Below are 27,981 nucleotides of genomic sequence, written 5' to 3' on the forward strand. Positions count from 1 at the left end.
CGTCTTTACTCCTGTGTGTCAAACTTTTTCCATAAAAATAACACATTTTTCACATTATCTGACATTGATCTGACTTCAGAAAACATACACTAAGCTAAATGATATCACTTACTTGGCAAGTTTTTTAAATCCGATGGCTCTTTTCTTTGTGGGGGTGCCGTTGACTCCTTTCCATACGTAAGTGTTCCACGGATCAGCCTGTACAGAAATAAAAAGCAGTCGAGTGGTGTTTAATTAAGGGGAACTCATAGACTGTGATATAATCTAAACTATATTTTAAAAAGTTTTATGACATGATAGTCTTACCTGATACTCAAAGGAAGGAGTGAGGCGGTAGTTGAGCATTTCTTGGTGAAAAACTGGCGTTATGCTACCTGACATGGGGGGTACGATCCACACCCAGTCTCCAGGACAGCCTCCCCTCACTCGATACTCATTCTCCATGTGCTTCATGAAAGACTCTGTTGCCGAATGATGGTCAACTATGGTCACTTTGCAGGTCTGAAACACCCAAAGGTTACGAGAACTTAGAAACGTGATGCACATATTTCACTATTACACAAAGACAACCTGAGGAAATAAAATAAAACTGTTTTCAAATGCTGGAGGAACATGTAGAAAGCTTACAGCCATATGCAAAAAAGACCTAGCAGATGGATCCCCGGTAAAGTTCAAGAACAGGGCTGCCCAATCCAGGTCCTCCAGATCTACCACCATACTTATTTTACAGTTCTCTGCGCTGCTTTCTTTTAATTAGCTGACTCAGAGGTTTCTTCATTCTGATTGGCTCAAAAACACCTGATCCAGGTAATCAACAGCAAGAAGTGCAGGAAGAGCTGGAAAACTGGCAGGTGGTAGCTCTGGACCAGGATTGGGCAGCCCTGTCTAAGTACAAAGACTCAGAAACATCTGGATAATCCAGACAACCCTTTTTGGCCTGATGAGCAAAAATCGTTGACTGTATCTGAGAACTGGACTGAGTGAGTGTGACGTCACACATAGAACATTGTTTACTTCCAGCTCCAACCAAATAAAGTCAATTCAGTTGCCATTTTTTTGCGATACAGCCGTCGCCAAGTTGGAACCAGAAAGTTTAAGTAAACAGAAATCGAGTCAGACTGAGTCAACGTTTTTATGGCAACCGCTCTCAGGAGTGAGCTTGTTGGAAATCCACACCCCTACCACTGAAAGGGGGCTACACGAAATCTGTCAATCAAACATTTCGAACGCTCAACGTTCAAAGTTTATAACTTGAATAAGTTGCACTACAGAAGAAAAACACCATGACAGAAAATTTGGATTAGCCGGAACATGTTAAAAAAATTGTGCTTCTTGGAGCATTTATTATGTGGTTTTCTTCTCTCTCTTTGCACCAATGTGGGACAGTTTGCAATTTCGTTGTACTGTTGTACCAAGTGTGACTGTACAATGACAATAAAGCTTTATCTTATCTTTATCTTATGATTTTCGAAAAGAAAAGAAAAAAGATCAGAGCAACATTGCAGCATGGTGGTGGTAGTGTGATGGTCAGTGGCTGCATTGCAGTTTCAGAATCTAAGGTTGAAGTCTGGACTTGACTTGTCTCGTGACTTTAAACAAAAAAAGAGATGAGTGAAGCAAATTTTCAACACATGCAAGAAAGACTAATTTCCATTTATTCTGAACATTTTATTGTATTGGGGAGTTAATAAAAAAAATATTTACACAAAGTAGAGTTGCAGAGTTAGAGTTTTGTTTTAAAGTATAAAATCTCACTTTAAAAAGCACTTCGCATAATAGAGCACTAAGAAAAGGCTTTTACCTACAGTGATTGCTACATTTATTGTGTGTGTTTGTTTTCGATTGTGTTAATATGCTGTTGATTACTTTGCTTAAAGACATAATCCTTTCTTAGATTGACATTTGAACCCGTGATCAACTAACATGCTTCAAACAAATTTAGAGAAAAACAGTATTATGAAAGAGGCAAAAACACTTTTGCAGGTCGGATCCGACTCATTAAGTCTAGAAACAAATGTTCCTGGAAAAAGGGCTAATTTCAAGGAAAAGAGCCTTTTTTGTTTCACTGATGTCTACTCTTTTGTGTAGTTGTGTCTGCTAGTTATCTGCTTTTTATTTCTGCTCATGCTTTTCTTGAACACAAAAAACCCCAAACCTACTTGAAAAGCTCTTTCAAGTCTAAATTAGTTCCACAAAGGCAAACATTGATAAAGTAATGAGGCATTTATCAAAGAAAACGAAAATGGATCAAACATATTTGATGAAAAACCAAACATATTTATGTGTTTTCTAATATAAAAATCCCACTGCTTTTTAAAGAGTGGTAAACACATTTCAATGGAGATGTCAAGTTTTCTGTACTGAAAGCCATTGGTATCAATTTTACCATAAATCTGAAATTCTGATGACTTGTTTTTTTTTGGCAGTGAATAGCTTTCAGGAAGCTCTTGAGGGACTGCAAGGCTTTTTCTTTTTCTTGCATCAACTCAATACTTGTCATGAAATGTACTCCTAATGTATTTTTAATTAAGCAACACTTTGGGATCGCATGCAGCAGCAAATCACATCTGAGTCAACAGAAAACCCCAATGATCCTGAGCTTCTAGACATTATGTTTACAGCTTTTGTATTTAAATTTTAACATCAGCAGATTTTGTACTGTAAAGAGATAAAACTGCAGAGTTTCTGAATGGGGCATACCTGAAAGCTGTAGAGAACAGCAATGTTGATCTCCACCAGTGCTTTGTCTTTCCAAAGGGATGAAGTCTTCCTGGTGTCCAGTGCCATCTTGATAGCTACCTCCTACATGGTAGAAAACAGAAAAGGGACACTTTGACGTGAGAAAACAGTTTTCTGATTGGATGATAAGAGCTGATGAATCTCCAAAACCTGAGCTGGACATTTCAAAGAAGAAGCTGTAGTTTATTTTTTAAACTATGCTGTCTTTTGGTGCATTCTGCTAACTCCAACCACTTTTTGAAAGTGAGACGTCTAGGTGATCGTGGCCTCCTGCATCTATAGCCCACCTCCAGGATGTTGTAGCGGGAGGTGTCGCAGAAGTCCCTCACTCCGATCTCTGTGCCCATATACCAGCCGCTGAACGGGCATGCTGTGAACTCCAAACCTCCGATCTCAAGCAGCATGTTGGAGACCGCTGGCAGGCCGTACCACTTGAGCCCCAGGTCTTTGAACCACTCATACCTGCATAAAGCCAAAGAATGACGGATTTCAGCAACAGTTTGTCAGATATTTGGATTGGATTTATGGCTTCCTAAGGACATGCAATTATCCATTGTTGCGGCAGGGTTTGTCTGTTATTTGTGTTCAAAATTTTCTCTGAGGAACAAAGCAAAAATGGGAGAACGGCCAGAATAAACATTAAAACGACAACAAAAACACTTTCATCTGCTTTTTGTTGACGGACACGTTGAGCTGGAACCCGCCCAATCTTTAGAGGGATTATTAACACTGCTTTCAGCGCATTGTTTGCAGAACTGGTCTAATCTTGTGTAATGATGAGACACTGTTGGTGTCCACAGCGTTTGCCAAGCTACTGCCATCGCTGAGGCCAGTGGATGCAGGGTACCCAGCAAGAGATGCCAATTTTGGGAGCACTGGCGCAGAGCTCTGTGCATCAAGGGATTCTGAAATGCTCTCTGGAGCGTGTAGCGATGCAGTGATGGCTTTATGTGCATCTGCTAGTGCAGCAGTAAAACCCACTTCGTGGTGTGATTATGGATGCTGCGGTGCTAAAGCAGATTAATGCTAAGGGTATCAAAGGCTTTGTTGCTTTTTTCCCCTGGCTACCAAAGTGAAAAGGGTTTTATTTGAAGCAAACACAAAAAAGGAGGCTTCAAATTTCCCTAATAAGTCTTATGGTTGCTACCAAAAGTGGCAAAGCAACAGTCAACAAATGGCTAGCTGTGCTAATAAACAGCAATCTTCACAGTTGGGTTGCGGTGGATAAAGCAATCAGACTTCTTGGCACAAACACCCCATTGTTTAACAAATGGTGTTAAAGATGTGCAGGTGGGTGGATGTCTTCAAGTGAAGCCTCCTCTTCTCTGTTATTTCAGGCTTGTCCAAGACAAAAGCTCACTTGGGGTGTGTGATGGGCACTTCCAGAACGAGGTCTTCCGGGATCTCGAACAACTCCGGGTCATTCCCGTTGGCTTGCAGCAGAAGTGGAAGGACGTCAAAACGGCCCTTTGGGGCTTTCCATCCCAGCTGAATGCAGATCTGGACACCAAAAACTGGCTGTGAGTCAAGTTTTAGTTCTTCATGTGAATCAAGAAGGAATCAGAGTGTGCACCTCTGTGAACTCCACATTGGCGGGGTCTCCCAGGATCTGTCCGTCAGGCTGTTTGTAACCTGCGTAACGAATCAGCTGACTGTTCCAAACTCGGAAGTCATGTTTGCCATCTGTTCTCTGAGGAAAGATGGTGATGGCAGACCTGCAAAAGAAAAAGAAAACAAATTACAGTGCTTCGAAATTCAATTCTCATGGAGTAGATTCTCAGTAGCTTGGTCAATAATGATGAAAAAATCAGTTGGAGGCTGTGAAACAAATATAAAAGCAGGAGATGGGCAGTTGTGAGTAAACAAAGCATCGCCGCTATCTTTATTCTGATCTTCAACCCAGATCCGTTTTAAATCTCAGAGCAGATGTTTAAACTGCTAAGCTGGTTGTAAGTGTCGAAGGAGGGTGTGGTGGTAAAGCCGAGCAGCTGCTGAGGATGGGAGTTAGTCACCGCTGACACTCATCTGTGATACAACTCTAAAAAAAAGGGCCGTTAGCTTCAAACAGGACAGCTTTCAGGAAGACTTTAAGCTAAAAGGGGGTGGGAACACAAAGTACTAAATTAAGAAGTAGGACTTAAGTGACTGCTATGTATTATTATTAATTTATTTACATTTGCAATGTATTAGTAATTAATCATGTAAAAACTAAAAGATAATGAATGGATGAGTCATAACTGGAAAATTATATATTTAAAAATTTAATCAGATAATTGTTGTTTCGGTATAAACTCAGTTTCTGGTAGAATCAGGGTTGAAAACTTGAATGAAGCCAAATACATTTCATTTATTATAAACGTCAGTAATTTGAATTACATTTCAGATAAACATTGCTGCAAAATTAATTTTTATTTTAAAACATTAAATTAAAAGGTTAATATATTACTATCTAAGAGGAAGATAATAGAAAACTAATGGAATTGAAGTATTTTTTTAACAAATTATGTTTGACAAACCATACCATAACTATAAATTGGCCCAAATTGGCTAAAAAACTCAACTCTTTTTTGTCTGTTCTCGAGGCAAAAGGAAGACCATCTTCTCTGATAGCAAAAGTTTGTCAAAAATTGGGTTGCACAAAAAATAAAATAAAAATGCACACAAACAAATCTAGAGCTGAGTGACAAACAGAGAGGAAATGGTGGCTTTTCAATGGGAGCCTTAGACCAGGGCTCAGCCTGGCTGAAATATTTTAGCAGTGAAAAAGAAGAACTCCACCATTCCTTCAGACTCGGGGTTCATTTTGTTTTTTAAATTGGATTTATTTTTCTTTTTTATACAATTTCATACTGTTGACCTTTCAATGTATTTTTACCACTTTTTATCAAAGCTCTGATAGTACCTCTTTTTCCCCTGACAGACCAGTTGAGTTATATTTGGGGCCCCGCCCCTCATGCTACTACTGATGACTTCCCTCATTACTTTTTTTTTTTGCTTTATATGCCTCAATGCTTAAAAAAAATTCTGGAAAAGGGACTTGGAATCAACAAGCTGGGCACCCGTGATGGATTTAGAGCCTACCATCATGCCTTCCAAAAGGACTTTTTCATGGGGAAGCCATTGAGGATGCACAGTCTGATAATAATGGGCGATGTGGATGGAGAAGATGACGATGGCTTCTCACCTGTCCAGAATAACCTACTTTATATGAGGTTGGTTAAATGACAGTGGGCAGGATGGGCATACTACGTCATGCGGCCAATAAGTGAGGTGATTATAAGAGACTGCCACCTGCTGCTCTTCCATGCAAACAGTTTTAAACCAGCTGTTCTAGCTTGCATGAGGAAAATGAGCCATTTTTGGTCACAATCTTTTAAGAGCAAAGTACAGGCTGTTTTGAGCCAGACATACAGGGGATGGGTCTGTTAGCACTATTTAGCACAGTCGGTGTGTTCTTTTGATGAAATCACACTGTTCTCAGTATATCTGAGTGCAATCCTGGAAGACATGGACCGCCGACTGGACAAACAGACTTATCGTAGCTTTTGTATGGAAAGAGATTTTTGTGGTAAATGACCTTTTCCTCTGGGGAAGTAGTTAAAAGTGGTTAAAGGATGTGTTTTGAGACTGCCAGTTTCAGGTTAGAGAATTTCTCCAGTCTGGGCTATGCATCGATGATCACCGAGAGCCCAAGAAGGGCAATCTTTCAACCTCTGCTCGTCATGGAAATCTCAGCATTCCTGAGAGGAGTGGGCTGGTTTTTAGATGCAGCAAAACATCAAAAGCAGGGGTCTGGTCAGCAGACTGACCAGCCCGGAGCAGAGATTTGCAAGCCCTGTTCCCCAACCGTCACAGAAAAGGTAAAAGGAGAATGGTGTTGAGTGGACTCCTGAGAACTCCAGGAGTCCATTTTTCCCCCTACTCTACATTTTGTGGGAGCAAAAAAACAATCAAAGCAAGGTTCCACAATACCACCAAGTACCACTGTGTTCTGAAGCCCCAGATAAAAAACAATTCTGTTTATGTACTCAGATTGTGTGCCAAGAACAGAATGGAAGCATAAAAGAAACGCAAAAGAAATGGAAAAAAAAAAAAGGCAATCCATGTTTTGGCCTTTATTAATTTTTTGCACGTTTTGGCCACCATGGCTAACTCCACAATAAGATAAGATATTCCTTTATTATTACCACGATGGGAAAATTTCCTTATTGCGGCAGCAGTACAGGGACAGAGAGCAATATATAAAAGAAACAAACACAATCACAGGGGAATATCTAAGAGTGATGAAAATTTTATCCCAACAGAGAGGAAAACCATTGATTGTATTCAAGTGATTCGCTCAAGACTACCTTGTACGGATTTTTTACAGTTTTTTTTTTACTTATCCTGTTCAACAGCTGAGCAAACAGGTAGGAGCTGAAAGCCTCTTGTGTTGGACATATTTTACTGATACAACATGGGGTTATGAATCTTTTGAAACACTAGGTGTATATTTGAATTAACCCCTTTTGTAATTTAGGCCAAACTTTATTCATCTTACTTGTGTTGGTAACAATTTTTTTGTTGGACCGGACAGAAAAGAAAAGGAGGGAAGAAGAGAGAGGGATGTTGGGGGGTGGGGGGTGGGTAGGAGGGTTATTATAGAAGGGGGAGTAAAACCATGAAGCAACATAAAGCAACAAGTTGCTGGATGTTAATAATCATTACGGTCAGGTTTAGAAGTGAGGTAGTACAAATCTAAAAGGGGCGGGGCCTGTCCACCCACACACACACACTCACACACACGCAAATGTTGTAAACATACCTGTTGGCTCCAAAAATGTTCACATGCATACATGTCAAACAAAATGCATGTTTTGTGTCATAGAAGATGCCATGTATTTGTACTTCCAAAATAAAACATTTGTTTTTCATGGTGTAAATGGGCATTTTAGCATTAGCACGTCACCTTAAATAAAAATGCAATTTTATAAAGATTTATTTTGAAAGCACAATGGAGGTTTTTATTTTGAAATTCAGACCTGTTTCCTGTTTGCCAGGCTTTTTAACGCGGCAGTGACCCGTCAACAGACTGGACATAGAACTCCAGAGGGACAGTTGTCAGACGCAGACATGACGGAGGCCATGTTAAGATTCTGATTGATTAATGAACGTTTAATGTTTTTTTGTGTCACCAAAATGTAAACGCACTGCAGACCAGACACACCAGTGTAATCAGCCTAGTACAGGTTTTCTGATGTCTATGTGCAGAGAACAGCTGGGTTTAGGAAACTGATCAGCTGTTTCTGTCATGAATTTTGCTACAGTCAAGCCATAGACTTTCTTACTAGAATGAGGGCTGATTCAACCAGACCCATGAACCAGTTCAGAGCAGTTCTAGTCAAAGGTCTTTCCGCTGGAGCCTGCCGGATTTCCCCTCACGCTTGTGTGTTTTTATAGGCCAGATGTTGCCCCAAACATCTTTGTCTCCCTCTGTCCTGGAGGCAGAAGTGATGAGTGCTTCCCAAATGATCTGATGCAGTGTCTTTTTATGGCTTTAGATAGTTGATGCAACCCAGGTGAGGGCTATATCTCCCATGGCAGAACACCAAACAAATTAGTAAAAGAATGAAATCCTTTGTTCTTTAAGAACCTGGTGAGGTGTTTCACCAGTACGTACCCTCTTTGCAGGGCAGACAAAGAAAACTGCTATGAATGAAGTAAGGGGCAGTCAGCCAAATTAATATGACGTGCAGGGCCCCACTGGGGCTCACTGGTGGGATACACAAAAGGCGACCATTGTCAAAGAACCTGGGATTAAGCATTAACCCAACAAGGTTTTCACAGCCCCATTCATCCCTTGCAAACAAAACACACCTTTCCAAATCAATAAAACTGAGTTTTTTTTCTACATTACCTGAGGCGTTAGTTGATTAATTGATTTTAATCAAATCTTTTCATCTTTAGTTTAAGCCAAAGCATCCTGGCATCCATCTGTCTCTTTTCAACATGCATCTACCTTCAGGTGGTCAGGCTTGATTCTGTGATGACTCGAAATGTATCCGCAGCCAGGAAGTAAATTAGAGATGTCACATGTGATTAGGACTTGTCAGGAAGAGCGCAAGTTCTGCTGCTGCGCAGGTCTGACAAGGGTCTGCTGCCACCTCACCAGCAAGGCAGCGAGTGTTGCTGAGACGGTAAGAGAGGGAGACAGGCAACAGATACAGCAGCGAGAGACACACTGACAGATGGGAGAGAGGGTCAAGTTCGGGTAGTCAGAGTTGGAGAAGGGTGATGAACGAGACAGATGGAGAGTAGAATGGGAGCAATGGGAGCAGAGAAGAAAAGAAAAATAACACCAAGATAAAACAGTGCTTCTACCTTAGATTGCCTTTGTTGGTGGCATACTTGATGTGGTTGCAGATGTAGTTGTACATTCCATGGGCTGTTGTGCAGTCTCTGGCATCAAAGACCTTGTGAGCAAATATAGAAAGATTTAGAACCAGGTACATACCACACAAACAGACAACTTGGAGATTTAGAACCAGGTACTTTAGGTTCAAACTCCCATTTTAACTATATTTTTATCTATTGTAAAATTGTTGCCGGTTTTAATTTAATTATGATTATGCCGTTTTCAGCCAAAATAAAAAAAAATCCTGTGTCCTTTTAAAGACATATTTTCTAACATATTTTTCTAACTCCAGTAGGAGTTTATCAGGAATTTGCCTCTGAGTTGTGGGCGGGACTCTCGCAACTCTCTACCAAGGTTCAAACCTCAAAATAAATCTGTTTAAATATGTTTTTTCTCTTTGATTCACAATTTTCTATTAGCAGCTATTCATTGTGCTTCTATTGTATATTTGCTGTGATTTTTATTGACTTCTGCGTTTGTACAGTGTACCTCAGTTTTTTCGAAAGGTGCTTTAAAATAAAAAGGGTTATAGAGAACAACAGTTTAAAAAATGTAGCCTAAAAACTCCATAATCATGATTAAAAGAACATAGGAATGCTTTAAATAAATAAATAACAAGATGATCGGAGTGGGACTTTAGGAACATGGGACACAACCTGTAATTTGGACCACTGAATCCGTCCCACACAGCGTGCGGCGTTCCTCCAGGCGTGCTTGGCGCCATAAATCAGTTCAGTGTCTTTCAGCTGATATGTTCCTGAAGCTTCAATCTCTTTTGTCACCTCCTCTCGGCGGTCCACGTGAGCTTTAGACCCACATCTGCAAGATAACATCCATCCGTGAACATCACATTGGATCGTACCATCAATTCCGAATATTTGTACCAATCAGTGCAAGTAACAGTGCAAACTAAAGCTCTGTAAACGTTACAATCCACAAACCCACTAAACCTTCCTTCCTCTAGATGCTAATAGTTGGCAGCCCAGAGTTGAACCGGTGAATCAAATTCATCCAACAGGTGCTGCAGTCTGTTTACATGAACAGATGTCTGAGTCCCGATGTTATTTTTAGCATTGCATAAAGGTTCAAATTTGTACAGGCTAAGCAATGTCAAAATGGAAGCGGACAAAGTTGTGCAAACTTAAAAAATAGAGAAGAATATGAACACAACAATTGGTTTCACGCTTGACAGATCTGTTTTGAGACGACTTTAATTTGTTCTAAACACGACTTTGCCTCGTTTTGACTATGCTATTCCCCTTCAAATTACTGTGTCAAATAGGTAATATATAGAGAGAGAGAGAGAGAGAGAGAGAGAGAGAGAGAGAGAGAGAGAGAGAGAGAGAGAGAGAGAGAGAGAGAGAGAGAGAGAGAGATCAAGTCCCAAAAAAATTGTACTGACAGTAGCAATACAGGGACGGCTTTGCGCGTGTGCCGACTAATGACTAATAATGACTAATAATAATGATTTTAAAGGTCGTCATTGTTTGCATCTTTTTTTTAACACTTCATTAAAATTTACAAAGGCTTCATCAAACTATAATGACACCTCCACACATCCCGAGACACCCCCTCCACATCCAGGTGTCGTGCTGAGGGAAGGGGATAGACATCCCACTTTACTACGTCATACTGGTCACTGGAACGCCCCCATGCAGGTCATCACCAACAGTCAAGATGTAGCAGTGATGTCATCAACAAGAGACAGTGTAGTTTACTGAATAATAATACACCACATTTAGGGGTGTGTAGCTAAAGCTAAAACTAAATCTTGCTGTGTACCGACAGTATATTTCAGAAAAAAATAAAGTTGAATATTTTGATTTTTGATGTGGTTTTTGTTCCATTATTCTCTCATTATTTAAACTTTTTGATGGGCATGGGTGGTTTTACACATAATAAATGTGTAAAACCTCTCCTGGGTCCCAAATGTTTTGTGGCTGCATTGCTGGTTCAAACGCATAATCTGTTGCTATTATCATGATGCAACAAAAAAATGCCATCAGAGCAGCAACCTGACATCACTTTTGTTGTTTTATGTTTGTACTGCAAACATACTGTACTGCAGCCCCATGATCTCTCATGACAATAATTTAATAGGAGAAATTTTACAAAAGTTGTGCGCAACTTTGTACGCATACATTTCATTTTGACCATTATTTTACCTCATATATTTGAGCCATAGAATTTAATAGGATGAAACTGTGGCTGAATACTTTTGGTTTACTGTTTTGATGTGGCTTACTTTGATGTGTAATGCAACATAGACTTCATCTTTATATTTCTGTTGCATCACAGGAGTCCCTCTAAGAGCTCTTGAACAAGAATTTCCTTGTTCTTGTGGTTCCTTGGACTGTTACCCTTGCAGTCTCCAAGATAAAGGAGACGTTATCACAAAATGAGAAATCTAAATCTGATAGAGTTGGATTGAAGGTCCTTGGATTACCGCGACCTCACGGGACTAAAGGACTAAAAAACCCATTACTCTGCTTCAAACCCGCCCTGAGCGGCTCTTGCCTTTTGATGGAGGTGTAGTACTGATCTATGAAGTCGGTGGCCAGGGGAAGGAGCTCCTCTTTGGTTCTGGCGTCATCTGGCTTGCGAACGTGCTGAGTGGGCATCATCACGGAGCCGAAGCAGACATCTTCACCGCAGGTTGGCATCTTAGAAGACAAAATTAAAAGAAAATTTGGGAGTTCAGGAAACACAAAGCCATTTATGCCTTCACATCTCCTCCACATGTCCAGTTCAACAGCTGCAAATAACAGAATGTCTCGAAGACAGCTGGAGTTTTATTACCTCATCAAATGTTTTCATTAAAAAGTCAAAATAAATGCTGTTTCTGTAGCTTTTGTGATCAAAAAATTCTCATTTTTAGCAACTGCTGTTATTTTTGTATCACATTTGTGACATTCTGATTGATTTCCCCAACTTGTTTTGTCAGACTTGTCTGTAGAACCAAAGCAATGAGGAATCATTCACTAGCAAATTGTGCTAAGATTTGAGTCATGATGAGTAGAAGGTATAATTAAGACACCAGTAATCTCATAATAAGTTGTCTGGTTATGAAAGTTAATGTCGAGAGAGGAGCATAAAGCAAGATGTTTGAGGGAATCTTTCTGGACAGATATAAGCTCCTTTTTATGCTTTTTTTTGAACAACAGCTCCCACTAAGTTATTAAAAATTACAAAAATGTTTTACCAAATGACAAAAACATGTTAAAATGCAAAACCAAAGAGACTTGTCTGACTTTGATGCAGCAGAAATGCTGCACTTCTTTCATTTTTACAAGAAGAAAATCAAGTTCAGCTGCTCAGACAGTTGTGTTTAGATCCTTTTTACCTAATCAGACAAAGAAAAACATCTTCACTAAGTACTGAACCGCTCAAGATGATGCCTTTATAACAGTCACTCCTGGCTGGCACTAATAAATAAGTAAGTCAGTAAGTCACAGATTCAGTCATTAAACTGTGACGGAATGACAGAAAGAGAGGAGAGGAAAAGGGGAAAGAGAACCATGACAGATGCTGGGAGAAAACTGCCCAGAGCAACCCTGTGTGGTCTGCTTAATATGATTAGAGCTGAAGTCAGCTGTCACTTTGGTTTGCCTTCACCGGCTCAGAGAGGAAACAAATGAGTGAGCAGGAGCGAAGAACTTTTAGGACAGCCAGGCGTGTGGTCGAGAAGGAAATCTGACAACGACCCAAGCAGGGCTAAAATTAAACGCTCAACTCGACCTGTCCAAACACTCCTATAGAGAAACAAAACATCACCTCTGCAATAAACTAACTTAACATCTTTCATGTAACTTAAATATCTCAATTTAGGGGAGAAAGGAAAACGGAAAAAAGAGGTTAAGAAGGATCTCTGATGCTCTGGCACGTCCGCCCCTCATGCTGCTCCGGCATTCACGCCGACCAGCTGTCCTTTCGAAGGAAAGATGGATGACCTGCGATGTACATAATAAATCTGAGGCCGTTATTGCAGGCCCTTCATCGGGATGCAGGCAACAGCTTTAACGATAAGTCACCAAAGTAATTAAGCCGCTGTTTCCTGCTTCCAAATGGCAGCACTGTTTTTGAGGGTGAATGATTAAATAGTTGTGTTCACCTTGTGCGTGATGGACCAGCTTACTAACTAGACGAGGAAACTTTGTCTGCATGATAAGATGTAAAAAACAGTGCAGCTGGTGAATAAAAAAGAGATGGTTCAGCAGAAATGACGTTTTGATGGGAAAACATGCGATTTGTAAGGTTTTTCGAAGTAGTCCGACTCAGAAACATCAAAACAAATGAATGGAAATTGGAATTTTATATTAAAATTTTTGGCAATATTTTACAAATGGAGATTTGCTGGTTAAAATTGACAGTTTTTTGCTATTTCATTACCTTTTGCTACTCTTTTTGTCATATTTTAAACATAAAAACTAAGCAAATAATATTAAAATTCTAATTTTGATGTCCTTTCATAACTTTTTGCTAATATGTATGTCTTATTTTAAGCATTTTAAACCATGTTCAATACTACAAACTAACTTTTTTGTCATTTTATTTTTTAATTAAAATACTTATTTTAAGCATTTTAAACTATATTAAATTTAAAAAAAACACCTTTTTGCCATTTTATTTGTTTTTGCTTATATTTATGTTCTATTTTAAGCCTTTAAACAACGGCAAGAATAATACAATATTATTTATGGTGCAATTTTCTTACGTTTTGCTAATATTTATGATCTATTTTAAGCTTTTAAACCATGGTATGAATATTAAAATCTAAATTTTTTGCCATTTTATTCCTTTTTGGTAATAATTATGCCCAATCTTAAGCATTTAAATTGGGCAAAGAATATTAAATCTCAATTTGTGGTCATTTTATTACTTTTTGCTAACATGCACGCCCCATTTTAAGCATTTAAATTGTGCTAAAAATATAAAAGTCACGTTTTTTTTTGTCATTTTCTGACTTTCTACTAATATTTGTTTCCTATATGGAGCATTTAAATTAGGGGGTGTCCTCCTCCAAGCCTCGAGGGCCGTCATCTTGCTGGTTTTGGAGAAACACTAACCTACTAGCTGCTGATTACATTGATCATTTAAGTTTCGTCAATGAGAAGCTACTACCATGGTAGGTTTTTGGGGAAACGTGGAGGTCGGGAGTTTGACATCTGTGATTTAGACCAAAAGCTTTTAAAGGAAAGTTCAAATCAAAAATACTGACAAAAGTTCATCTGCTGTATCACAAATTATCCCCCAGAAGATCCAGATCTCATTTTGATGTTTTGTTTGAACCGTCATTATGCCCTCTGAACAGATCTGATCCCCTACGCTTTTCTATTCTGGCATCAGCCTTTATCTTTTCTCACAAATCAAAGCGTTATATTTGTGAGAAATTTTGCCCTGCTTGACATAGTAAGATGTTTTGATGCCTTTCACCACCATGTTTCTGACAAAGAAAGAAAGGCCCCACTTAGTGGTTATCGACAGAGGAGCTTGTTGTTTTGATCTCCTGATAAAGAACTGTTTCGTTTCTCCTTTTAAGGAAAGGTGATCCAGTTCCAAGATTGTTTGGAGCACTGTAAACCGTTCCCTAGCAGACCTTCAGCTCAGCCATGATTTGCTGTGGAAGAATTCCCTCTTTGCTTATATTTAGACCACTTGTCAGCTCCCCAAAAACAAACCTCCAGCTCCTCTCTAATCACTTTAATACATCTCCAACCCAACCAGTGTCCGAAACGGATCTCCTACTGTAACGTCGGCCTCTTTCCCCCCTGTCTCGTTGGTCAGGAAAACAGGCGAGCTTCGCCTTTGACCTCCTTCTGACTGAGTAGCCGAGTGTAAACAAGACACAGAGAGGCTGCCCGCTGCCTTTCATGGAACTGGGCTAAAAGCAATTGAGCATTTCCAACTAACTTTGCAGGCGAAACAGAGAAAACCAACTTCTTCTGTGAGAAAGCAGACCTTCTGATCTGTTCAAACTTCTCTGGTTCTGCTACAAACCACTAGAATCATAATGCACTCTCTTTTTTCAGCTTGGTGCAGATTCAAAAGGACCAGAACATAGCGTTTATCACATCATTGGTTTCAACTATTCTACAAATGGCTTCATTTTGCATTCTCTACCTTCAGATGAATTTATTGGATCCTCCTAAAATCTTCCAAGCGTCAAATTTGTGCAACATTTTTTTTGGGGAAAAAGTCCTGTAAAGATATTCTGGGACTTTTTTAGAAAAATATTTAAAAAAAGGATCAGATTTTTTATTTTATTTTTAAAAAATAAATAAATGTATAACAACAACCAACAATTGATACTGCAAGGTTCAGGCTTGTTTTCCTTAGAGAATTAAAAACCGTTTACGCAGTTACCATAATTTCACATTCTGAAGCAGAGAAAAGCAGTTTTGCACTGATATGCAACACTTTACAGTAGTGAAGTGTTTACGCATTTACTGTAAATCAGTTGATTCTGTCGCCAGGAAAAGTTGGCTTTACGTTGTTGTGCAACCCGTTACGATACAACGGTGCAAAGCTGATAAGAAAAGCCGCTTTTCTCCACGTCAGAATCCACTGATTCATGTTGGTGGAGGAGCTACAATATAACAAAGAGCGTGTTTTATTTATGTGTCTCCGGAGTTAAATTATTAAACCAAATATGGTAATCTTTTCCCTTTTGTGTTTTGCATATTTGAGATATGAACCTGAAATGATGAAATTTGCTTGAGAAAACACAGTCAAAGTTGTGAGACAAACTTTTTTAAACCAAAACTGAAGATACTTTAGTCAGAAATAAGATGGATGAAGAATTCCAAGACTTGTTTACATTTGCAAAAGAAAAAGGTTTAAGAAAATGATAAGAAGAACAATTGTGATTTATATACTTTTTTGTGTTTTTGATTCAAGTTTTTCTAAATCAAATTTTAAAAAAAAGGCTAAGGTGCTACAACAGACAGAGTTTTGGTAAACAATCATCTCTGTCACAGTTCAAATCCAAATGCATGGAGGTGGAGCCAAATCTGCTTAACCCTTGGGGCGGGAAAGAATTCTGCAGTGATAATATTTACACTAATGCCCCCGTCAAAGAGTAAAGTCTGTCCGACTTTATCTGAACAACAATCAACCATCCAAACTGTGGGTCAGAATAATTTACCCCCCCCCCCCGTGCATTCTAGGTAAATAAAGGAAGTGACGAGATGAATCCCTAACAGCTCATGCAAAAGCCCCATAATGTAGGTGAAAGCAGAGAAAAGCTCACTGCTTTTATTATTTAACCTGCCTGACGTGCGTTTTAAATGTTACAAAGTCTGCACTGTAAATGTTTATTTAGCTGCTGAAATATAGTTCAGTCAAAGGGTTTGGGGGTGAACTCCTGCACACTAAGGATTGACTTTTGGTCTCCTTGAATATGGTTGGCTTTTTATCTTTTAATGAATAATTAAAGAAAAACATCCGCAGAATCCACACGTTTTTTTTTAACCTATTGATGATAATTAAATATCTTTTTATTCCCTGTTGAGTGAAACTGCACTTCAGGCAGTAGTGAGTGAATCCACTTAAGCCACTGTTTCCCCAACACTGGTTCTTAGACTTCCCACGCATATTTGACACATTTTCACCACTCCAGCACACCTGATTTCAGTCATCGGCTCTCCAAGGAGCTCAGCAGACGCCTGATAATGACAGCCATTTAAAACCAGGTGTGCTGAAGAAGCCAAACAAGAATGATGTGTAGAAGTGGAGGAGGAGCCGAGGCTGACTGAAAGAAACAGAGATCTAACAGGAGTGTTTGATTAATGTTGAAGTTTAGTGATTCATGCCGCTGAGAGGAAGGTTGCCTTAGTGTGCCCACACCAAGTGTGCGGAGGTGCAGGCATTTTTCAGTTCACGTGGGTTTGGGGAAACAGTACATGTTTTTAAATAATTATAAATGATTTTTATTATTTTAGGGTTCAGACTTTGAGTTTGTGGACACTTTTAAATACCTGGGTGTTCACCTGAACAACAGACTGGACTGGACCAATAATAGGGATGCTCTGTACAGGAGGGGTCAGAGCCGCCTTCACCTGCTGAGGAGACTGAGGTCGTTCGGCGTGTGCAGACAGCTGCTAAGGACTTTCTATGACTGTGGGGGCCTCAGTGGTCCTTTATGGAGTTGTGTGTTAGGTGGGGGGTAGTGCAGACAGAGACAGGAAGAGGCTCGACAAGTTGGTTAGGAAGGTCGGCTCTGTCCTTGGCTGCACACAAGAGTCCATGGATTATGGATAACCCCTCCCACCCCCTGTACCTTCAGCACCAGACTGTTGCCCCCACAGTGCAATAAGGAGCTACTGCAGGTCATTCCTCCCCACAGCCATCAGACTGTACAACACCGTGTTACGGTGACACTCCACATACCCACAGGGGTTTTTCTTTCACTCATTTATTTACTTACTTTTGTTGCAGTTGTTGTTGTTTTTGTTCCTTAACGGTTTTTTGTTTTGGTGTGTACTTTTTTACTTTTTTGCATATTTTTGTGTATATTAACAAATGTATTTAAAAAAAAAAGTGGATCACATGTCACTTTTGCAGCTGTATTTATTTAATTTGAATGTCATTTTTGATGTCCTTTTTTGGAGTCATTTCTGAATGTTTGTTTTTGCTGCCACAGATAAGTGAATTTACCCATCGTGGGATACATAAAGTTATCTAATCTAATCTATAGATGCTCTCAAATCTGAGTAAAAGTCAAAAGTAAAAATGATATGTTTACTTTTTTGAATTATTTTTTTCCCAAATGTTCACAAAAAACAGCTGGCTTTAAATCTGGCAAAAAAAAATGACGGGCAACTGACTGCAGGCAAGATGGCGCCTGACATCATCAGTCGGCAGCGGAAATCATACAACTTACCCTGACCATGTGTTCAGAATTTAAAACTTTTTTTTTTAAATAAAGACTAACCTCTTGAGACACTAGTTTGATATGCTTTTTTAAATTCATGGTCTCAGGTTTAACTAATAAAACCTCCAGCGTGATGTCCTCCTGTGGACTCAAGAGGTTAAAACGGTGAAAAATTGTAACTGTTGGGTCTCCAGCTAGGGAAAAAATTTTATTTAAACAATGTGGGGGGCTTTCCATTCCGGTCGAGGACCTCCAGTTCTGGACGGTAATGTCTGCAGCCGGGTCCTCTTGAAAAAAAACAGGTCACATGACTTTACCCACACCTAGACATTAACAGTCATTGCATCTGACAAAACTCTTCCCAAATCTTCCCACAAGGCTCAAATTACATTCAATCAAGCTTCCTTTAAGGGGATAGCTTTAAAATGACCCAAATTAGTTTGTAACATTTATGCTTCTTTTTGATTGTCTAAACAAGATAACTTTTGTTTTTTAATAAACTATTTCCCACAACAACAGACAGAAATGCTTCATCCAGCTGTTCCCCAACCTGCCTTCTTCCCAGCTTACCTTGCTGGAGTTGTGGTGATGGAGAACGTCACTGTAGAGGGTTCCAGTCTCCCAGTTCTTGATTTTGATGTAGCGAGGGCATTTAGACGGGCTGCCATTCTGCATCGACTTAATGGGCGAGGTCCTGCCCTGAGCTGGAGGCTGAAGAGAGCACACAGACATTTAAACGCCAGTCACTCATTGAAGACAAACTGGGCTAATGGTTATTGACCCTCGTGTCACTGGCGCACGTTGAGGAGGCTGGTTTTAGCACCGAGAAGAAAGGCTGAAGAGTGGCAAAGGCCCCCCTGCTGCTAGGAAATAGATTTGAACACAGAAACTGGACATTGATGGGAAAGTCACAGACATAACTGCCCCATAGCTCCTTATCTGGAGGCATTTCGAGCAGGACTTGTGTGAAAACGATGCACACAAAGAAAATTGGCCTGTCATTGTGTTTATGGAATCAAAACAATTCTTTCCTTCCTCCAATTCTGTTTTATTTTCCACTTCAGCGCTGAGGCAATCTGCACTCAACAGCAGGTTGATGGTAACCCAGCTGTTGTCCCGTTGAGTTTTTCAATAAGTAGCTTTTAACTGATGAATGACGGCAATTTAACCTGAAATGGTGGCAAATGGGGGTGTTCCTATGAAAAAGAAGAGAATCATTTTCCAGAGATGGGGGGGGGGGGGGGGAATCAATGGCTCACCTCGGGAAGACTTTTCATCACCTCTCACGGCATTGTTAATTACACAGCAGCGCGGCCTCTCAACAATAAGAACCACAATCATCCAGCTCGCAGGGGAGGTGTAAACCAACCGTTTTTTGTCATTTCAGCCAGAAAAGAGGAAGAAACTGCATCAGATGTCACGCACAGCAAGGTGAAAGACTTCTGCTGATGACAGTTCGACTATATTTCAATCAGGAAACCATATTCAAGCCCCCACGATGCACCTCACTGAGCTCAATGACTGCCCCTGCAAGCACGGACAAAGACTTGAAAGGAGAATCAGCAGATTTTTTGACATCCCTAAAACACATTAGGCTTGTCTTAACAGTCTCTTGACAAAAGTTGTACCAAATACTTAAAAAAAAAAGTGGGTTTTGTTGTTGATTCTTGAGAGTTACTCCAGAATAACAGTTGGTCAGTGTTTGTTTTAAAAAAGTAGCCTGAAAAGTTTTACAAGGAGTTGGAAATTGATCATGGATAATGAGATGGTTATGATTTGCCACAGAACACTTAGTTGACCTTTAGTTAAATGTGGACATGATTTAGAGGCAGAACATCTTAATAATGGCAAAGTTTTATGCCAGTCGCTTCTTGACTAAATCCTGAAGGGAATTAGTGCTAAAATGCGGAACCAATCTTAATTTAATCCTCGCTGCTCTTGGTTTTCTGACTAAATTTCTTTGCTGATTAGAGAAAAAGTACAGGAGCAGACATTTTTCTGCAGCAATGTTTATGAACGCACAACAGATTTAATGACAAAAGCACAAAAAGAGACCTGGGGCCTCATTTATAAAACTTTGCGTAGGATTTGCGTCAGAAGTGGCGTACGGATGAAACATAGGATGTGTGTGCGCACAGAAATATTCGGAGTTATAAAACCGTGCGCACGCACATCCTACGCATCTTTCTCTTAATAAATCACAACCAATCCTAAATGCTGCGCAGCTTTTGCGGCCTCATCACACGCCCATAGTTGCCCATAAATAGTCCGTGAAACGCCCACAAATGAATATTCATTGATTGCGAAACCATGCCAAACACGGAGAGAAAATCAAAAAAACGTAACTTCACTCAATGTGAAGTAGAAGTTATCGTTGGCGAGGTGGAAAAGAGGAGAATAATGTTGTTTGGAGGGCACAGTGTGGGCATTACAAATGCTAAAAAGGCACGTGAGTGGCAGACGGCGGCAGAAGCCGAAAATGCTGTAGCCTCACAACCTCGGACCGTGGCCGTAATAAAAAAGAAAAGGTCGGACATCAAAGTCAAAGCAAAAAAACGTCTAGCGCTGTACCCCCCCCCCCCACACACACACACACACACCCGTGTCTGCCACGGGTGTGGGGGGGGGGGGGGGACACCAGAGCTGACCCCTCCTGATGAGAGACTGGCGGCAATAATTGGGGAATCCCTTTTAAGTGGAGTGGTGACTGAGGCGCAGGGGGGAACACCGACGCGCCAGATGCACCGGGTGACACACCCCCAAAAGCCCGCAGAGGAAGTCGGAACCGGCTCATCAGCCACTCGTCCTCGTTTGCCAACAAGTCTTCTTGCTGTCTAAAGATGCGTTCACTCCGAATTCTTCCATTTGCCACATCTTCTAAGAGCGCAAGATCAGCCATTGTGCGTCATTACGCAATGTGATGGGGCATTTTATTTCCCTCCATTTAATTACATCTGACAAGCTGCAGATGTCGGTAATAATCGACGTGGAAATGGGAAATTGATCAGCGCAAATTTAATTTCTTGTTGCTTTCTGAATGGTTGAGACATATGCCATACATTGTTTCATCAAAAATAAAACAAACTAAAGGCATATGCATGAATACCATAATTCTGTAGCTTATGAAGAAATGTTTTACTATGAAAACAACTTTCCCCAGTGGACAATTAATGCATCTCTCTCTATCTATCCATCTGTCTGTCTGCACCTATATCTGCTCCGCCAGACGGACACACTGACGAGAATATCAGTTGTGTACATTATTTCGTTCTGTTAAATATATTATTTATGAGGATGAATTGCACAACATGCCAATATTGCAGAACATGTTTCACTTTTCTTTTTGCAAATATGTGTTCATTTGAATTTCTGTTGTAATTTTCGTTTGATTTTTTTATTTGTTTCACTGCTGATCGATCAAACGTGTTCGTGTTCGTGTAGGCTGTTAATTGTAAGACTTGCTTTGTGAAGTCTTCATGTTATTTCTGAGAGGCAGTACTGTCATTTTCACTTTCACGTGTTTCTTCCATGTGCCGACGGTGTCGCCGTTTCTCATTTCACCCGTTTTTGTGCGTACGCCTGGGTCAGAGCTTGCGTGAAGGACCGCACATTTTCCCGTCAAGTTTGCTTTTTATAAATCTCAACTATTGCGTAGAGAGTGGCGTACGCCTTCTTTTGTGCGTACGCAACGTTTATAAATGAGGCCCCTGGTTTCTAATTCTTTCCTGCTGTTTTTCATTAATTGGGTAAAATATGCATTTGTGAGTGGAAAAAAATTCTAGTTCATAATTGTTTAAACAAACAGTCCAGGACATTCAGAGAAAAATGAATCAGATGTTGGAAGCATGAATCACACAGACAGTAAGCTCGTCCCCCACATTCCTGAATAAAATGCAAAATCATTGCTGACACATTTACGGTTATTTTTTTGGTTCACATTTGCTGGATTTTAAATAGATGTTTTCTGTTTCTACGTGTTTGCTCTCTGCAGTAAAACATTTTCTGAGATAAAATAAGTTGGAGGCTCAAACTAATGCAAACAAACGGCTCATTCTAACTGAGCAAAAACATCCAGATTTTTCCTGTAGACTAACTCCTAGGAAGGCTTGATCGGTCTTAACCCTTGTGCTACCTTAGGCAATTTACCATTGGGAGTTGGGTCATCCAGACCTCTCTAGACAGTTCACTGAACCTTTTTTCTTCCATGATTTGTGATCTTCACTGGTGTCCATGGATTACATGAAATCTTTCCACCTTTATCCACCTTTGTCATGGTAGGGAGAACACGTCAATGTAAGGGTGGGGTCATCTAAGATAGCACAAGGGTTAAGATGCTTTGGATTTTAACTTTCCGGGGCACCTCAAGGTTCTGCCTTAGGGCCCCCTTTTTTTTACGATTATCAATTTTGCATGATTTTTACTCCAAAAGTCTTCAAGTCAGAAAATAATTTGTTAAACATGTGACTTGTTTTCATTTTAAATTTTCCTGCAGTTTTAAAATTCATATAAATCACCAGCTCCAACATTTATTCTAAGACTTTAAAGCCGGCTGCACAAAAAATAAAAAGACTGCCCCTTTGGAGAGATGTTGGAGCTGCAGCCACCTTTTGAATTTGAATTTAATGCTAATTTTGTTTTTATTTAGGGTAATTTTGTTTTGAATTGGCACGGTTTATTTGACCGGACTAATATGCCCTAAAAAGTGAGTAAAATTTGTAAAACTTGGCTTTCAGATGTGATTATTTGGAGGAAGCAGAAAGGAAGAATAATTTGCTGGTGCAATTTGTATTTTAAATTATGGGAAACAACCAATCCTAGAGCTCCATTTCACTGCTAATCAACTGAAAGGAATCAATGTCCAAAAACTGTGAGGACAATAGATAAACATTTTTGTAAGATATTGATTTATTAAAATGATCAAATAAAGAAATTAGACTAACCAAGTCTGATTAATTTGATTAAGCTGAAAACAATCAAAATTATATCAGCTTGAAAGAGTTCAAGGAAGTGTCACCCAAAACTCCGACTTTGTCCTTTTGTCACACAGGGGCCTATACGCAGATGGGGGGGCATTGAGTGTTTCAGCGGGAGTAAGATCTGCAGCTGCTGGGAATTCTGGGGGATTTGTGTTATCACTCCATCCAGTCCGCTCCCTTTTATGACAGCGGAGAGACGTCGGAGGTGAAAAGAAAATGGGAACCATGTAGAGATTAGAACATTTATTCCCATCAAAGACTCTCAGACCTCGGACCAAAGCCGGATTTAAAGGCGGCTTGCTGCTGGAGCGGACTAATTCCTGAATGATAGGATCAAAACGCAGCACAGATATGTGGGTGTAATAAGTGGCTTAAGTTACAAAAGCTTTTAGATTTGAGAAAAAAAAACCTGATTTTTCATGTTTTGACAAACACTTTCAATCTCAGTCAAGTCAAGCTATATCTCCCTTATGATGCCCTAGAACAAGTGATTCCTGCTTTTATCTTTTCCAGACTGGACTTGGTTAACTCAGTGTACTGTAGAACCAACCAGTTTTTGCTCCGCCGCCTTCAAAATTCAGCTCCCCGCCTTCTAACGAGGACCCTCTCCTCACCGCCTGTCTCTTTAAGATTTCACTTTTTGAAATGTTTGAGTGGTCTGGCACCTCTTCATCTTTCCAAACTCTTGCATTATCATCGTTGATCAGAGGCTCTCAGTGATTCCCAGGACTCTGTTTGTGACCAGGGACCCTTTTCAGCTGGAGCTCCTAAACTTTGGAATGGTCTCCCCCCTCGATGACTTTTACAAACTGTGTCTTTCAACTCCAGTGATCAGAATGTGGAAGCAAAGCCTGTTAGCTTTTATTGTCTCCGATTCTTTTATTGTATTTTATTGTTTAGAGTTTCATTTTCTATGGGTTACATTTTTTACATACTTGTAGACCTTTGGTTGCTTTGGTTTTAGCAAGGGCTTCATTCATAAAGTTGATTGACTGTTTGATGGATGTTCGCATAAACATGTGAGGCTGCGTTTGTTTTTTACCTTGTTGTCAGCTTTGTTGGGCACCTCTTGTATCTTTTCCAGCTGTCTGTCGTTGTCTGGTGGCAGCTGGGGGACCGAGCCGTTGCCAACGCTGGGTTCCCTGGGAGAGAGAAATAAAAGTCTGTCTGGTGAAACCATTTTACTACCCCAATCCCCAAAATGACCATGAAACGGCAACCAGAAGTGTATGAAAGAGGCAACAATTCTCTGATCATCTTTTGATCTATTTTCAAAGTGTTCCCAGTGGTCTTTTATTTATTATGATGCAGTTTTTTAAGTCAAAATTCAAAAACCTTGTCATTTTCTAGGAGGAGTTGATTAGAAATTCACCCCTGAGTTGTGTGCAGGACTGCTGGTGCAGAGCAACCCTGTCCCCACTTCCCATCATCCACCCGTTTGCACACTCTCCTACCAGCTTACAGCCCCTCACATCCCCAACCTACCATTACTGGTGTAAAATAAATGAGCAATATTGGAGCTATCAAGCTGTACAGTTTTGATCCAGATTCCAGCTCAGACGAGGAACACAAAGACGTGCGTGGATTCGTTTGTCTGCAGGTAGATGCATCAGAATGGAGCAGGGCAGGGAGCTTTTCACCAAACGATTTGAATAAAAAAAAATCCCAGAAATTTAGTTTTGAGCCGTCTGTTCTTAATAGATGATCTTTACCGTCAGAAAAATCTCAGGTAATAACTCTGAAAACCCAATTTTCATCAGAGTGAGTCTTTTAACTCTTAAAAATGCTGGTGAATCCCATAACACTTTACCACTTATAAAGCTTCTGCACATTTTTCTACTTCAGACCAAAGAAAGCGATTAGTGCTGAAGCAGAACGCCTGTTCTTTTGGACATGGAGGGTCAATAAACTCTCACCTGCAAACAGACAGAATGATCCCAGATTTAGTTGTAAACTGATCTCATTCTGATGTTTTTCAAAAGCTGATCTGTTGTCTGAACCGAAATCAAGTTCACAGCTGAGCACATGATAGATCAGGATTATGCGGTTCAAACTGTTGCCACTCAGCCCATGAAGACGAGAAGCACACGATATGAAAAGTGAGAGATCTCCCTCCGAGCTGTGATTATATTATCCCCAGAGACTGAATGAGGTGGGGGAGGTGTGTGTGTGTGTGTGTGTGTGTGTGTGTGTGTGTGTGTGGGTGTGTGTGTGTGTGTGTGTGTGTGCTGCCACCATGCTGAACCAAATACAGTAAACTCATCTCAAAGTCTGCATCGCTCCAATCAAAACCGCCCACACACACACATCTCGCCCGCTTTCACACACACTCCCACGAGCACGTGTCCCTGCTAACTGTAAATCCTCACAAGCATTTTATCTCGTTATGGCTGCAATTTGCCGGAGCATATTCCTCCCCACAGTTTGGAGGTGGAGCCTAAACATGGAGAAACAATGGGAGAAGTTGCACGTTTTGCTTGGCATCAGACTGAAGCCGAGCGTCTTCTGCCTCAGACCGCTGAAGCAAAACTGTTTCTCCTTCAAAAACAAAGTCAAGACAACCTCTATTTTTACAATATATATAGAATATGAAAGAACAACTTTGCAAATGTGGGAAAAAAAACGATTTTCAAAATGGTTTATACTTTAAAGAATTTCTCAGTGATGAATTTAGGTTTGGGAAGATTTTTCTTTCTTCATACTATGATCACATATGCATGACTGTGCCAAACTGTAAGAGAAAAAACACCCTTTACTGAATAAAGCATGCACACTTCATGTTTGTAAATAGCTATGGAAGAACTGGATTTAAACTTTTGAGGCTATACCTTTTTTTAGTTTGTTTTTCTGTTTGTTTTAACTGTTATGGGCTTTGGGCTGCTCAAAGTATGAAAGCAGTTTGATTTGATTCATGTTACACTGAACTCCTGTAGCTAAAAAAAAAAGAAGAAACTGTTTAAAAGCAAGAAATAAGGTGTTTCTTTTTATTATTTATTTTGATCTCTTGAACTTCAGATCATTGAGTGGAAAAGAAAAATAAAGTGCAAAAACTCATTTTTCTGGTATTTTTTTCAGTTTCACCTTTAAAATAATGAAATATTTAAAAAAAAGCTTATCTGTTTCATCAAATGTAAAAAGCCACAATGGCCTCCTAAAGTTTACATTTTCACATTTAAAACATTTATTTCTCCCTTAATTTACTTCAGATCAAATAAAAGTGAGGCCACTTACAAGCTAAAGCAAAAATCCTCATTTTGCAACACCTCAGAAGGATCCATTTTTATGTATCCCTCTATTTATTTCTCCGAAAAGCAACAATTCACTCAATTTATATGAATGAAGTACACAAGGATGTGCATACGTTAGTCAAGGATGACAAATTTGATCTCTACAGACCGCAGCCTGGATCGCATTTCTTTTGGTTGTGGGAGTGAAATGGCAGATGGCGATATCGACAGTGCAGAGGGTTTTAAATAAAGCTTAGGATGGAATATGGTCTCCTGCTGAAAAGCCTTGTGATTCCAGCTCCCAAAACCAATGAAAAAAATACAAGTAATCAAAGTGCAGCATTTCTAAGTCACAGGAAATACATCCTTTGTTACATCTCTGCGATGAAGCATTGAGAAACTCACACCTTTTTAATAATTTGTCAGAGACTGCTACAGCTAAAAGCAAACTGGACCCTCCAAGCTGATGAAAGAACATATTCAGCTTTTGTAATGACTAACTGACACCAGGGCCGACATCCAGCGTTTTCCGACAGTTGGAGAAAAAAAAAGCATCCTGGAATGAATGCAGACGTCGCGGCCTCATGCAAATGAAAACATTCTTTGACATCTTCAGTCCTAACAAGCAGCTGCAACAGTGCTGAGCTTCGTAATGAGCGTGAAAACCTGTCCGACTGTTATCAGACATTTAACTCAATTGTCAAAGCTGCTTGAGTTATTAGGGAAAAGCAGTCGACAAATTTGCAAATAGTATTTTAGATTTTCCATGCAATTACTAACCGCTGCATAATGAGTCAGGAATGACAGCTGGGGTGTAATGCCTGTTGCTCAGCAGATGTGTCAGGTTGTTCTGCTGGCCAGTGAAGTGAATAATTAAGCTTTAGGTCACAGGGCCAGGTGCGAGGCCCTGCAGTAGCCAATAAACTCGTTCTGGAGGGACCTGATTGTGTCTTGTTCAATTCATTGTGTCAAAATACAGAGTAATGTGGAGATGAATTACCATGCCACTTGGATCTCTGCATCCTTTCTCATAGCTTTCCTCTGTCCCTCTCCGCTCATTTCCTTTTTGCTGTTTTTGATCAGCCGAAGAACTGGCTCAATCTCTTTAAGCAGATCGTTGTTCTCCTCCATCCCGTTGCACAGGACACCTCCACGACCCCCATCCTTGGTCAGCAGGGGGTCCTGGCTTTGCACAACTCCCTTCTGCAGGAGGGTGATGGAGGGAGAGGACAGGTTCTCGATGGCTCGAAGCTGGGACTCTTTGTTGGGCTGCTGCCCGGGGCTGTAAGCGCTCAGAGGGGACCACTGATCATAGGACTTTGAGGGCGGGATGGTGGGCCGCGTGATCCTGACTGTGCGCTGGCGCCCATCTCCAGACAGGGTGGTCTCCAGGTGGGTGGTGAAGCCCTCTGGCCCGCGCAGGATGAGAACTGCATGGCTCTCTGGACACACGTTCTTCAGCGTCTCCAGGGCCCGTTCATAGGAAAGGTCCACCAGAGGCTTGTTGTTGACAGCCAGGACAATGTCGCCCACCTGCACCAGGCCACACTCCTCTGCTGCTCCACCGCGAATAAGGTCTGACACGATGACAGGTGGTTTGGACACTCTCTGCTTCACCAGAAAGCCCAAACCTCCAACCTTCCTCTTGAAAAGGCGAACTGAGATTATATTAGGCTGCAGCTGGCAGACCGTGGGCTCAGACTCTTGCATCGTGCCTGTCTGGGATTGCATGTGCTTGGATGATAGGAGGTCCTCAGGGACGTTTCTAAAACA

At 40.4% G+C, this 27,981-nt stretch overlaps 1 protein-coding gene across 3 annotated transcripts in view; it reads right to left on the bottom strand.

Annotated features, from left to right (window-relative positions):
- Window positions 1-27,981, bottom strand: part of nos1 (nitric oxide synthase 1) — a 62,169-nt gene that overhangs the window by 31,901 nt on the left and 2,287 nt on the right. For all 3 annotated transcript variants that reach the window (XM_023958052.1, NM_001104855.1, XM_023958053.1), the window contains 12 exon segments: window positions 27,209-27,973; window positions 24,024-24,123; window positions 18,576-18,716; window positions 11,651-11,796; window positions 9,790-9,952; window positions 9,100-9,191; window positions 4,313-4,454; window positions 4,100-4,239; window positions 3,027-3,201; window positions 2,701-2,802; window positions 307-501; window positions 113-198 (listed from right to left, as the gene is read on the bottom strand). In XM_023958052.1, coding sequence (XP_023813820.1) covers window positions 113-198; window positions 307-501; window positions 2,701-2,802; window positions 3,027-3,201; window positions 4,100-4,239; window positions 4,313-4,454; window positions 9,100-9,191; window positions 9,790-9,952; window positions 11,651-11,796; window positions 18,576-18,716; window positions 24,024-24,123; window positions 27,209-27,939 — 2,213 coding nt within the window. In that variant the 5' untranslated portion in view covers window positions 27,940-27,973.

Source organism: Oryzias latipes, chromosome 9 (genome assembly GCF_002234675.1).
Source record: "Oryzias latipes chromosome 9, ASM223467v1".
Classification (NCBI taxonomy): domain Eukaryota; kingdom Metazoa; phylum Chordata; class Actinopteri; order Beloniformes; family Adrianichthyidae; genus Oryzias; species Oryzias latipes.